The sequence below is a fragment of the Meleagris gallopavo genome, chromosome 2 (assembly GCF_000146605.3).
Source record: "Meleagris gallopavo isolate NT-WF06-2002-E0010 breed Aviagen turkey brand Nicholas breeding stock chromosome 2, Turkey_5.1, whole genome shotgun sequence".
In the NCBI taxonomy this organism is placed as follows: Eukaryota; Metazoa; Chordata; class Aves; order Galliformes; family Phasianidae; genus Meleagris; species Meleagris gallopavo.
Genome location: NC_015012.2, coordinates 71,925 through 84,438, shown reverse-complemented (window position 1 = coordinate 84,438; position 12,514 = coordinate 71,925). Strand labels below are relative to the sequence as shown.

Below are 12,514 nucleotides of genomic sequence, written 5' to 3'. Positions count from 1 at the left end.
ATCGCCGTGTTCTTCATCGAGTCATGAAAATTACTTCTAGAAGTGTAAAAACAAGATCTTGAAATCTGCTTTTGCTTAGCTGTCCATCATGTAAAAGGAAATTGAAAGGGTGAGATCCCAGATGAAGCGTGGCTTTTAAATTGCATACATGACATGAAAACGTAATCTTGCTTCAGACAGTGGCAGGATCAGATGGGTAAAATGGATGCCTTGATTTCATAGGCTGCAGAGGAGGAAGGCTTTCCTCTGTGCGGGGCAGCTGGGAGGAGGTGAACGTGTGTGGCTGTGACATGAACTCGTTCGTAGGGAGCACAGACGCATGGAAAAGCATGCCTAGTCACGTGGGTGCATACAGCCTTGTCCATATCACTCTCACATGTACAGCCTTCCTAGCCAGTACAAATTTGTGATCGTTTTTAAGAAAAGAACAAACTTAAAGAACTTGCTTTGATTGTTGCAGGGTTTATAAGTCAGTGGCGCCCAGTAAATTTGAATTATCAATTGTTTATTGTTGCTCATGGGATGGTTTCTTGCCTTCAGAAATGGCTTGTGGTTATTATCACTGTTATTCTTTTCTCCTTCTGAGAACAGAGGGTTTTTTTCTTAAGCAGCCTGGTCCCCCCCATGGGCTTATGTCCACATGTGTTTTGGGTATTTAAATTACAAAATAATTGTGTCTGATCATATATTGTATGTTTTCTTTTAGTGAAACCAGAAGACTAGAACTGGAAAGGAAATTGATAGAATACAAAAGTTCTGATGCGTATCTGTAAGCCTGATTTTAAAACTTTTCATTGGTTGTTTTATTTTAGTTGCAAAGACTTCAGTATCATGGAATGCTTATAGCATGTCACTCATAGGGCTTCTGTAACTGATTTTATATTCGTATTTTAAGTGCAACAGAAGATTCATGCTTTGAAGTTATTGGTGAAGTAACTTAGGATAACATAGCTACCTTATTCTGTTAATACTGAATGTTACTATCTTAATATCTGGCACGCATGTTAGTTTTGTGCAATGTTTGTGGAGTCACTGTAGTGTGAAATATAGAAGGTGTTTCCTTCCTAGTGCTCTGTGCTGCAGTTATCGTGTCACAGGATGCCTGACAGTTTTAGGAAGTGCTAAAGGATATTCTAGGTTCTAATTTTGCTCCCTGGATTGTTTCTGCATGATCTGTTTAATGCAAGTTACACATGCAGTCTGGAATTAAAAAAGGAAAGCTTAAAAAGCCATGTAGTATGCTGGCTGTGCATCTGGACTGGATGTTCAGAAACTCAGATGCCTTATCTGGACACAGTCATATATAACATGTGCCAGGTTATAAGCATTGCTGATGACAGCCCTTTTGAGAAAGGCTAAACCATTAAAACTGCAAACATGTCCCACATTACCCATTCAAATTAATATAGTGTGTTTTCTTCTCTTAATAATTGCATTTATCTCAAAGCTTCTCCTTTTTTCCTTCTCTTCTTTTTTTTTTAATTACATAAGCCATGAAATTCCTGTCCCAAGCAGCTTAGACAGAAGGTTAGCAGTTTCTGGAACTGATAGCTCTCCAGTGAGCATATGAGCATCAAAAGATCCTAGCTCTCCTGAGAAGCTCTGAGGGGGTTATGAGCTTGAGAAGTATTGAAACGTAGATCTATTTTTAAAAGAAAATATTATGAAAGGGGCATGTTGTTACTTTGAAAGAGTGACTGTAGTGTCTGCGTGGATGGAAGTCTCGTAAGATGCTGGGAAAGGCATCTGGAATTCTAGAGAGGAGCAGAATTTCAGGCATCCTTGTTCATAGTGCTTTGGGTTTTTTTGTTTTCTTCCTCAAGTGTGTTTTGTAAAGTTCATAGAAGTGGCTTTTCAATTGTAGCTCAAATGATCGATGGGTAGGTGCAATTATGGCAGGATCCCTCAGGGAATGCTCTTCTGAAAGAGGGCCTTTAGATTAATGTCAGAAGGTAAATACAAGAAAAAAGTAAGTCTGAGCAGGTGGGGCTACGTAAGGTGCTTTATTTTCGGAGTTATTTATTTTAATCCAATGGGTTTTGAACTGGAGAGATGATCCTGGAGAGGGATGAAGCCCCTGCTTCACAAATTCCCTTTGTAGGCATTAATACTCGTCCAGCTGCCCAGTGATCAGACAAGAAAATAGGTCTGGCTGAAAGTGAATCTGTTTGTTTGGGGGGGTGAGAAATGATCTTTTCACCTGGATTGCTCTTGGCCCAATTTGCTGTGTGGGTGCAGAGCAGGTAGTATCAGCACAATGAAAGAAGGAAGGCTTGGAGTGAGCTGCACCATCTGGTGCAACATGGATTTAGGTTGGCCGCCTTAATTCCCTGTTTGACTCACCATATGCATTCTTCTAAATACCACTTTCATTTTAGACGTGTATATTGCATTAATTCCAAACAAACTTATGAAAATTTAAGTATGTGTTTATCCTTTTGAAGCAAAAGTTGTGTTTAAACTGTAGCTTATACAGCAGTCCCTATGCCAGAATTCTGTATGTGTCTGAAGAAATGTTTGTGATAGATGTGTTGCTTTTAATTTCCTACTGTTAAAGTACAGTTTCTTTTTCCCCCTGTAGAATGAAACTAAAATATGTGAAGCTGAAAAAGTACTTGGAAGAAGTAAATGAACGCCAAAAAAGAGCCCTTCTACGAAATCAGACATTCTTAAATGAATTCAACGGGTTTGAAGCTCACATGAAAGCTTCGAGTTCAGAGCTGATTGAGAAGATGGAAGTAACTTTCTAGAAGACTTACTAATATAGTACTTACTGTTACTACAGGGGTTGCTGAACTAGTTTTGTCTATTTTGCACATCAAGATGTTGGTCTAACTTCATCCCGTATTTTAGAGTGCTCCAAGTGCCAGTGTTTGGGAGTTATCATTAGCTAGGTTAGGTCAGGAAAAGAACTCGAGTTGTAACGTTTTCATAGAGACTTTGTTATTATTAAAGCCCTTAGTAAAATATAATTTTATTACTTAAAAAATCCTAATGCATTTCCTTGAAGGTATTTCAGGGTATGTTTCTAATCTCGTTGGTGTGATTGCTCTAAGTAGCTGTAGCTAATCTTACTCCTGCTCATCACACTGTTTTCATCAACAGAGGTGTCACTGACTCTCCTGTTAAAACAAATTACCCTGTTTGAACTGTTTGGGCTGAAGCAGATCTACAACAAGTCGCTGTTGGTTCTATTTACTAAACAATTAGGTGGCAATACTTGAACAGTGGTAAGATAAAGAGCTTCTTCCAGCAAACCATTGCATCACTCAGGTCTTCTAATAGTTTTGTACATAAACAGATATGATTCATTTGCTTTCAGAGCTGAAAAATGTTGAACTTTTTTCTGGGTCGGCGAAGTAAAATTTGAGGAGCATTTCATCACTTTGTGTAATTGAAGTATTGATGTTTTGTGTCACTTTACTAAGGAATAATATAGGATGTTGCAAGGTAACATGGATTGGAAGTGATCTAGGATTTAAAAAAGGGAAGATGATATGCCATTGATAGATGGAGTCAGATTTTGGAGAGCTAAAAGTAAAAACATTTTACTGGGAAAGAAGTGTTCTGTCCTCTTGCTAAGAGAAGTAGCATTCTTTAAAAGCATTTGGCAGGGGTATTCATGCAGCTGCAGGTGGTTGTTTTTTTTTTTTCTTTTTAAATTTGCTAGAATAAGGAAGGAGAGGAAACAGGTGAGGTGTTTTAAGCCCCCATTTGATGCTAACACAATACTGTGTGGCTGTCTACAATTCAGTTGTGATTACTTCTCTGAAGTGCACTCTGAATTAAAACTGGAGCAGCCTTATCCCAGTGTACCATTTTCCTTCTGTTCCCATTCAGGGATCCATGCAGCTTCATCTGAGATAGCAAAATGTAGACTATGATCCTTTTAAAAGGGGCTATTTAAAAAGCCCTTGTTCAGATTGCACTTGCACACCTTCCTTTAAATATTCTTTGGAACTTCTCTTAGTATTTTTGGAAGTACTATTAGAGCTTAACCTGAAGTCGGGATGTAGCAGCAGCAGCATGCTTTATTTTTTTTTTTCTTACTATCTGGTTTGGCTTTCACTCGTTGCATTGCAGCAAAGGGAAGACAGCCTGTGTATGCAGTTCTCAGAAAAGTTCATTTCAGTAGATAAATGTGCAACTTGAAATGTGAGTCTGCTCTTTGGAAAAATCTTTAATCCTTTATTGGTATCAGTGTTAATGGAGTGTTTACTCCTCTTTAAATTTAAGCTTTGTCATGCCAGTATAATGTGATAAATCCTATAAAGAAACTTTGTACCGTGGTTAAGAAAATATTTCTTTTTTAAGTTAGTTGTCTCTGATTTCAGGAAACCTTGTTTTTGCATTAAGTAGAATGAGTAGTTGGCCCATGCTAGTCATAATGCAATATATTAACCCTGCCCTCCACTGTTCATCTTAAAAGAAATAGCCCCAATCTATTTTCTCTCTTCATATAGAAGATTTTTATGGTTGTAATAATTTTTAATGCTTCTTCTGGAATGCTTTTAGAGGAGGGGCAATGAGAACTTTTTGTGTTGATTAACACTCCTTTAAAACACCATTGGCTTTACACTTAGGTTTCTGGTTCAGAAGGTCACTTCTGTGTCATCACTGACCTCAGTACAGAAGAGGTGACCAGGGGCTGTGATAGCTGCCCTCCCTGCTGCTGGCAGTAAGGAAGCTCTCTGAAGGTGTAGCTCTCTCCCATGGTGCTGATTGATTTCCATTCTCCCAAACCAGTCAGGCAGCCCCATCCCATGGCTGCGTACCACGGTCGTAACTTCCTTACCCAGCTACATCCCAGCCTTTGTCTGCTAACTTCCCTTTTAAGCCTGCTGGCTTTGGTAACATTCACAGAACAATTTCCTAGCTTCAGCTTGCTAATGTATAGTTTAGAGACTGTCCCAGGTGTGGGCATGCGAGTCCTTTGTGCTGCTTTTTTTGTGAGACTGGGAATACCTTGATGCTAGATCTTCTTTTTCCCTTTTTTTTCTTTTTTTTTCTTCTTGAGCAGCCCTAATGCCTACGAGTTTGCCTTTCGCTCTTCAATAGGTTGTGTTGGTGTGAATCCCAGTTGTGCCCTGGGCTGATCTACACACAGTGTTTTCATTCAGTGCTTCCACGTTGGTGCTTCTGCACCATGTATTTTATTTTTTCTAGTTCAGGCTTATTCTCCTCTGAGCTGCTGAACAAAGCACTGATTACAAACCTTCTGTGCTGCAGTCATTGTGGATTATTTAAGAATTATGAAGCATATCATCGTTTAATCTATTGTGGAAGTGCACTGACAGAAATTACTTTTTTTTTTTTTGGTTATAGCACTCCTTAGGAGTGCTTCACTGTGACTATTTATACTATTTATTATGTGCTGTAGCTGAGGAAAAAAAAACCTTAGTTGTGAGAGATTTGGTGATGTTTGTTTTTTTTTCCCATTTATATGCCTGCAGTTTGTTCAGTAATTTTTAGGTGTCTGTGTAAAATCACGCAAGCTTTCAGGAAAATCAAGGACTTACATTTGCGTTTCTTTTGGGCATCTTTAGTTCTCTTGTAATTGATTTCTGTTCGTTAGAAGTTAATGTTTATGATTTTATGAACAGCCCTCCTTACCTGGAAAGTAAGGCTTGCTGAGTGCACAGTTGGAATGAAGTGCAAGGCTGGCTAAGTTAATTGTTCTGAAGATTTATCTTCATGCATATTACCTGATGCAGAATAGGTATTGAAGTGCTTTCATTCAGCACCAGCGTAACTTGTTATTGGTGTTTACAATTACTAACAAACAGGATTAATTATAGGTGCTGCATGTGCCTGGCTTTTAAGCAGTAGTCCTACTATGAATGCGTTACGTTTGGTCAATTAAGCAATGGAGTGGAGGTGAGGATGTTTTATGCAGTTGTTTGTTAGTAACACTACAGCAAGTTGCCTTTCATGCTGGGTTGCTCTTCATAACATCTGCCATATATCTTTCCTTAAAATAGCTCCATGAGTTGCAAGGTGGTGTACGCAACCCAAATTCTGAATTTTGTTCGATGGAGTTGTGTGATAGAGCAGGAATAATTTGATGTACTCAGTCAGAACTGGGTTTTGTTACATTTGAGTCAACAAGTTATTGCTATTCTGTAGACTTTTAGATGAATGAGTAATGATCTACAATCTCCAGCAGTTATTATTTTTTTTTTTATTCACAAGCCTTGTCATTTGTTCACGGGGGTGAAAACAAATGAAAAAGGATGCTCAGTACACAGTGTGCAAAGCAATATTTGCTCGTTTGTGCTTTGTTCTTTTGGCCTTCCATGTAACGTAATGGATTTGTTCACGTTTAGGTACGGTATGGAAGAGAAATTAAAAGTGGGCTGTCAATTCAAGAGGGTGGCTTGGCACAAGGTGACAAGGAAGAAGGATGCAATGAGCAGGTAACGTGGTGGTGGAAGGGGAGGGGGGATAAAAATGTGTGTTATTCCTGTAATGTTCTTTCCACTGAGCGACTGTGTTAAGAGGCAGACGCTGCTAAGCAGCCTTTACGTGGGGATTTTGTGCTGTCAGCTGTAGTGTGAAATATTGTTTAGAGCCTGAGTGAAGTAGAGAACCCGAGTAAAAAGTGCAATTATTTCAATCAAAGAGCTAGAATTAAAAAGGAAGAGGAACTCTGAGTGTTTATCGTTGTCTTTGTGTCGGTTTTTATAATTTCTGTGCTGAATAATGTGTAAAAGGTACTGACCAAGCAGGAAATGTTCTTAATGAACAGTAATTTAAAAAATGCAGCTATTGATTCTCGTGGTGTATTTATAATTTTGTGTTTTGACCTTTTCTCAGAAGAAGCAAAAAGAGATTGCCTATCTAAGTAACAGACAAAAAGACTGACAAGGAATACTTAAATATATTCTGCTATATATCTGCAGTAATGCAGGCTTCTAATCCCTCCTCCTATCTCCATATAAATGATACAGTTCAAGACCATAGCTGTTTTCTTCACTAAAAGCAGTAAAGCTCTTTTAGATGAAATGTCTAAAAACATCTTGTAATAACTTGGAGCATGCTGGCAAGAGTAGTCACTTGTGACTATGTGTGAAACCCCCTCAGCTAGTCGATATTGTAATAAGCAAAAATGGTAGCATCACTCCATTATTCAGAAAAGCCAACAGCATGCTTGTCCCTTAGGCTACAGCATTCATTAAGAAAAGCTTACTGGGCTGAAAGCTGGAAACAGATGATAACGGGATATGATTTTCATATTTAATGCATTCCTTGGAAGAGTATGTGTGCTGCAGATTGATAGAAGAATCAACTGCTACTTTACTAAAAGACTTTCTAGTTTGCCCTATAGCTACCGATGGAATCATTCAGCCAAGAAATTAACTTTTTCTCCTTTTACCTGCTTTATATATCTGCTAAGCAGGCTGCCTGGCTGCCAGTAAATGTTATTATGCAGTTAAATGTTTGGTATTTAAGACTCTTATCAGAAAAGAAACAGAGGCCACACTATTTTGTTTTTATAGTAGGAGGAAGGTTTTTGGTTTTCTTTCTTCAGTGCATTAGCAGTCGTTAATCTGAGTTTATAGGAAGTTTTGCCCATAGATTAAAAAGTTAAAAACCTTGAATTTAGAGCATTCTTTAAACTGTAATATACAAAGCAATGAACCTGAGCAACCTTGACCTATACAGGCAGGCCTCCAGCAGTTTGTGAATTATGTTTTTAATTCAGACGTGTGAAAAGGTGAGTTCAGTTTTGTATGCTGGATTCTACAATTAAAAGTGGTTGGTATGGGAGATGTAATTTCTCACCTATAGAAAAGTTGTTTTGACATCAGTGCTAGAACATCAAGGGATCACAGCACAACTTAGATTTTGAAAATATTGTGGGCAATAGAGAACTTGGTGTGTACCCAAATACATACATTGAGTGATCACAACAGTGATCTTGTTGGTGGACTTCCTTCATTCTCCACTTCTTGCTTCTTATCTCCATTCTTAAGTGTGAAGGTAAGTTCAGCTAGATAGCTCAGCTTGTGAACAGGTGCTGATGCTCAGAGTCTCTGTCCAGTGTGTGTTAGAGACCAAGATGGACAATTACAGAACCAACTTTCTAGAGAAGGTCAGGATCTCTGTGGCCCTAAAGCACCAGTGTGAATAGCTTGCTCTTTTCGGAGCTGTTGGGTATACGTGCTTCTGGATTTTAAACTTTTGGGGGAATCTTTAAGCTCAGAAATCATATGCCCAAACAGAGATCACCTAGAAAACCTTGGTTCTCCTTGAAAAGAATTTAAGCACCAGTATTTTGAAGCTTTGTGTAATGGCAGCCCTATATTACAAATTCTAGGAGAGGTGCTGTATCAGAGGGATCCTTGGCTGAAAGGCTGGTATAATTTGGGGTTCTGATACCCTTGTGCAGTGAAGTCCAATTTCAAACTGGAAATGTTTTCTTGAAATCCTTGGTCCTGTGCCTCTTAGGAATGCTGTGTCTTTTGGATGCTGGGTGTAGGACACCTCCCAAGAATACCTGAGTGGCTGAGCATCCATCTCTAGGCCAAGGGTGTAACCAACTGAGAGCAGTGCTCTGTGTCTGGAAAAGGCAGGTTTCTAGCTCAGCATCTCCTTGCTTGCTAAGGTGGTCACTGCCAGACAGAGACACTACCTTCTTACACATACTGATGGAAGGGATTTTTTAAATCATCTTTATTCTCTTCAAAGTACTTAAATAATGATAAAAAAGATTGTTAGCGGAGGAACAAGTGGGGAGCCTGCACGGTCCCTCCACTCCACAGCCCAAAAGAGTAGTATAAGTGTGCTTTGTGAGAGATTTCGTTCAGCTCCCAGCTGGAGTGACATGAAACTGATAGTTTTGTTTGCTGTTTTAGGTGGGTCATCTACACATTTTGCTTTTGGTGGTAAAAGCTCGGCCAACTTTATCTGTTGCTCCAAGGACATAAAGGCAGTGAAGAGTTGTTGTTTTTCCCTGTAAACAAGAAGGAGCCTGCTGGAGATGTACTTCTGCTAAAGCTCTGTAAAGCACTTGTACCTGATTGAATTGCATTTGTTTTGGAACACTAAACTCAGGAGCTGCTAAATCCACACAATACCTGCTAGATGTGTTTCAAAGCAGCAAGTCCAAGCCCCAAGAAGTAATTAGGAGAAATCCAAGAGCAGTGATGATAGAATAAGCTGTGAACTTGATCTCAATAGCAAACCTTTACTTCTTAAAATAACTTCATGGCTTTTTGTTCTGCTTCTTGTTAGGTGGAATTTGAGCTTTTTAATGAAACGGACGCACACTAGACAAGATGCCTTTGTTTCCCTTAAGCTGGGCTTGGCAGCTGACTTTGTGTGGTAGGAGGAGGTCAGCCAGCAAGAGAGAGGAGAGGGGTGTGGAGGTGACTGTAAATTGCCCTGCCGTGATTTGGAGCTGAAAAGCAACCTGTGCTTAGTATGAACAATGGCATTGTGGTAGCTAATTTTGGCTCTGCATAAACTGGCAGTGACCTTCTGGTAGTGGCAGCAATTCCTTCTAAGTTTGTTTTTTTTTCCTGCTTGAGTAAGCTTTCAAAGAGTAAAAAAAAAAAAGTGCCAAGACACAGGAGTGTAGAAGTGGAGCATTTATAGTGTTGGAATGATTTTTGTGCAAGATCAGCGGAGTTCTTCGGTGAAAGTGTTGTTTGAAATGTTTCTGCTTGGTTCCCAAAGTTGTCTTGTGGAAAATAAAATTCCACCTACTTGTTGTTAGCTCAGTTCTTCCTGTTTGGTGTGGGTCAGCTGGAGGAAAGAACAGAAGACTGTGAATCAAATTGTTGTTTGCCTGTGCTTTTTTTTTGTTTGTTTGTTTGTTTTCCTCAGTCTTCCTTGCTATGTTGATATGCAGTGAGCAGACCTGGATATATAGATAAATGATGGCAGATGGAGATTTCAGACTCTCCTTATCCTGTCACATTCTCAAGAAGACCCATCTCTGCCATGCTGCGTGCCCAAGAACGTCTCTTGCTGGTGCTGGTCAAAGCAGGGTGCTCCTCCATGCAGACTGGTCCCACTACTGGTAGCATTGCTGGGCATGACACAAGTGGAAAGCAAAGTCAAATACTAGGGTATAGTGGGTGGTGAGGCTTGGGTTGGCTAAGGAGGGTGGCTCTTAGTGGCCATGGCTGCATTCAGTGACCAGTGGGCTCTGCAGGATGCCCAACTGCTGGTCCAACAGAAGGATGCACAGAATGAAGTGCCAACTTGCTGGCAGCTGACACTATTCCTGCAGTGTGGGAGATGATGCTCATCATCTTACAGTAGTATTAGCCATATTGCAGGATTCTTTTTTGGCAGATACTTTCAATGAGTTGTGCTTATTAACAGATGTGATGGGGTAACCCGTACCAGGTGTATTGGGCTCCACCTTTTCTGATCTCTAGTGGGAGCAGCTGGCAAATTGGGCTGCAGAATTCTGCAGAAAGTGTGTTCACTACTTCAGTTTACTTGAAAGCAAATGGACAAAAGAATGTTTTCTATGAAGGAAACTAATACTATAGAAAAATCCCTTCAGAAACGAGTACACAATCCTCAAGAAGCTTCATGTGCGGTGTGCTACCTGTTTGATTCTTTAACCATCTTGCACCTGTGTCTTCCAGATGCCACAGGCTGCAAGGCAGGCTGGAATTCATGCCGAGACAGCTGTGTCCAGAAGCTTGCATCACCCATTGCCATTCCTCATGGGCCACTGCATGTCTGCCTGCAGTGTGCAGCAGGAACCCCCTCAGACTGCTGCCCGCCCCAGCAGACTGACAGCCTTGCAGGGTGATGAGACAGACGGGCATCCCGTGCAAGCTGATGGTGACATGCAGCTTGCCAACAAGCCTGATGAGCAAGGTGGCAAGTCATATATCCCCATGGGGGAGAAGATGCCCATTGGAGACAGCAACTTGCACAGCAGTCTTCTGAATTTTACAGAACAGAAAAATTCCACTGAATCCTGCTCAACATTACCCGATGGAGAAAGTGAGCAGAGCAGGACTGCTGACTTAGCAAGTGACACATCAGTGGAGGAGGTGGTGACCCACGAGCACCTGGTAGCAAGTGCAAAAGAAGTCTGTGAGCAGTCTGTCCTCTTGGCACCTGCCCCTGAGCCCAGCATCTCTGGTATGTGGAACCTCTGCTCCGCTGTGCTGCAGCATGCTCACCCCAAACACAAACATGCACACAGCTGCTGTTTTTTTGTTTTTCCTACAACTCTTATACTTTGGTTGAAGAACAGTAGAACTCATTTGTTTTCTTTTTTTGTTCTTTTTCTCCTTTTTTTATTTTTTTCTTGGCTGTTTCCTCCTAGGCTTTTCATCAAAGGCTCGCTGGGGATGAAAGCTGCTGGATTTTCATTCCTTAGCTGGGGTGTTTTGAGGCTCCTGCTCTCTTTGCTCATCTCCGACAGCAGAATACCTGCTGAGTATCCTGTGCTCCATCTTCAAGGTCTTAGCTTGTTGCTTTTCAGCCTGAGCAGACCAAAGTGGGAGAGAGGAAGAGGAGGATGGGGATGTGCAAAGCAAAAAACAAGCAGCGAGAGCTGAACCTGGGCCTTTTGCACTGGTGCCAGTCCTGCAGTGCCTCCTACAAGGCTGCTTTGTCCTGGCAACCTACTTAAGATTGACCCCAAATTTGAGATAGGTCCCGCTGAGTACTCTCTGCCCCACTGGATGACTATTCTGTAAAATAAAGCTTTGTCCCTCATTCATCCAAGGCACACTGCTCTTCTAGTTGATGCGAGGTTTGGCCAAGTCTAATTTGAGAGCTGAAAGTGCAGATTTCTTCACTGCTGTGCCTGCAATTGTCTCGAAGTTGTTTGAGCCTGTTTTTAAGAGGTTTAATGTCAGCTTAGTTCTCTGGCAAAATAGGTAACTTCTATTTTGGATTGATTTCATTCTTCAAATGCTTATTCAGAACAGTTCACTTCTGAAAATTGGATTTGCAAATGTAGACCAAGAATCATAACTTCCATGTAGGAGGCTAGATTAACTACTATTTGTTCTGACTTGTTCCTGCTTTCCTGAGGGATGTGATGCTTGTCTTCCAGCTGGGATGCACATGTATGGGAATGGAAGGCTGCACTTAAAGGCTGCTTCCCACCATCTCACCTTTTCTTTTGCTATCATGGCAAAATGTTTTCTTTCCTGCTTTACTTTCAAGTAAGCTAACAGACTTGTTCTTCAAATCACACCGACAAAGACTTGTCTCTAAGTAACTGTTTCTTCCTTTGTTTGTTTTTTTTTTTCTTTAAGACCTAGCAGAAATATCTTCCCCTGCCCTGCCAGTTGATACAGCAATTTCTAGCTTTTAAGTTTTCCAAGCTACACAGGAAATACTAAAAATGAGCTTTTCCTAATGGAAACCTAATGGAAGGTGGCAACACTAATATCAAGGGACTTCTATCCTGTAATGATCATGATTTCTTTGTAGTCAATAGCTGGCATTTCCACCAGATGATTTCCTATGGATTTATTTTCTCTGGCATCCTTTCTTAATTTTTTTCTTTATTATTTTTCCATTT

General features: G+C 40.5%; 1 protein-coding gene across 1 annotated transcript; it reads left to right on the top strand.

Annotated features, from left to right (window-relative positions):
- The first annotated feature begins 671 nt into the window (after positions 1-671).
- Positions 672-11,611, top strand: LOC104909484 (centrosomal protein kizuna-like). Its single transcript, XM_019613455.1, has 5 exons — positions 672-769; positions 2,582-2,735; positions 6,327-6,416; positions 10,608-11,171; positions 11,462-11,611. The coding sequence occupies exons 1-5, from the start codon at positions 693-695 to the stop codon at positions 11,609-11,611; spliced, it is 1,035 nt and encodes a 344-aa protein (XP_019469000.1). The 5' UTR covers positions 672-692.
- The last annotated feature ends 903 nt before the right edge of the window (positions 11,612-12,514 follow it).

Bases quoted from the DNA above. Each gene is read 5' to 3' on its own strand.
- LOC104909484 (XM_019613455.1), top strand. From the start codon at position 693: ATGTTTTCTTTTAGTGAAACCAGAAGACTAGAACTGGAAAGGAAATTG. The intron at 770-2,581 runs GTAAGCCTGATT...TTCCCCCTGTAG, and splicing joins AAAAGTTCTGATGCGTATCT to AATGAAACTAAAATATGTGA. The intron at 11,172-11,461 runs GCACACAGCTGC...GTTGCTTTTCAG, and splicing joins CTCACCCCAAACACAAACAT to CCTGAGCAGACCAAAGTGGG.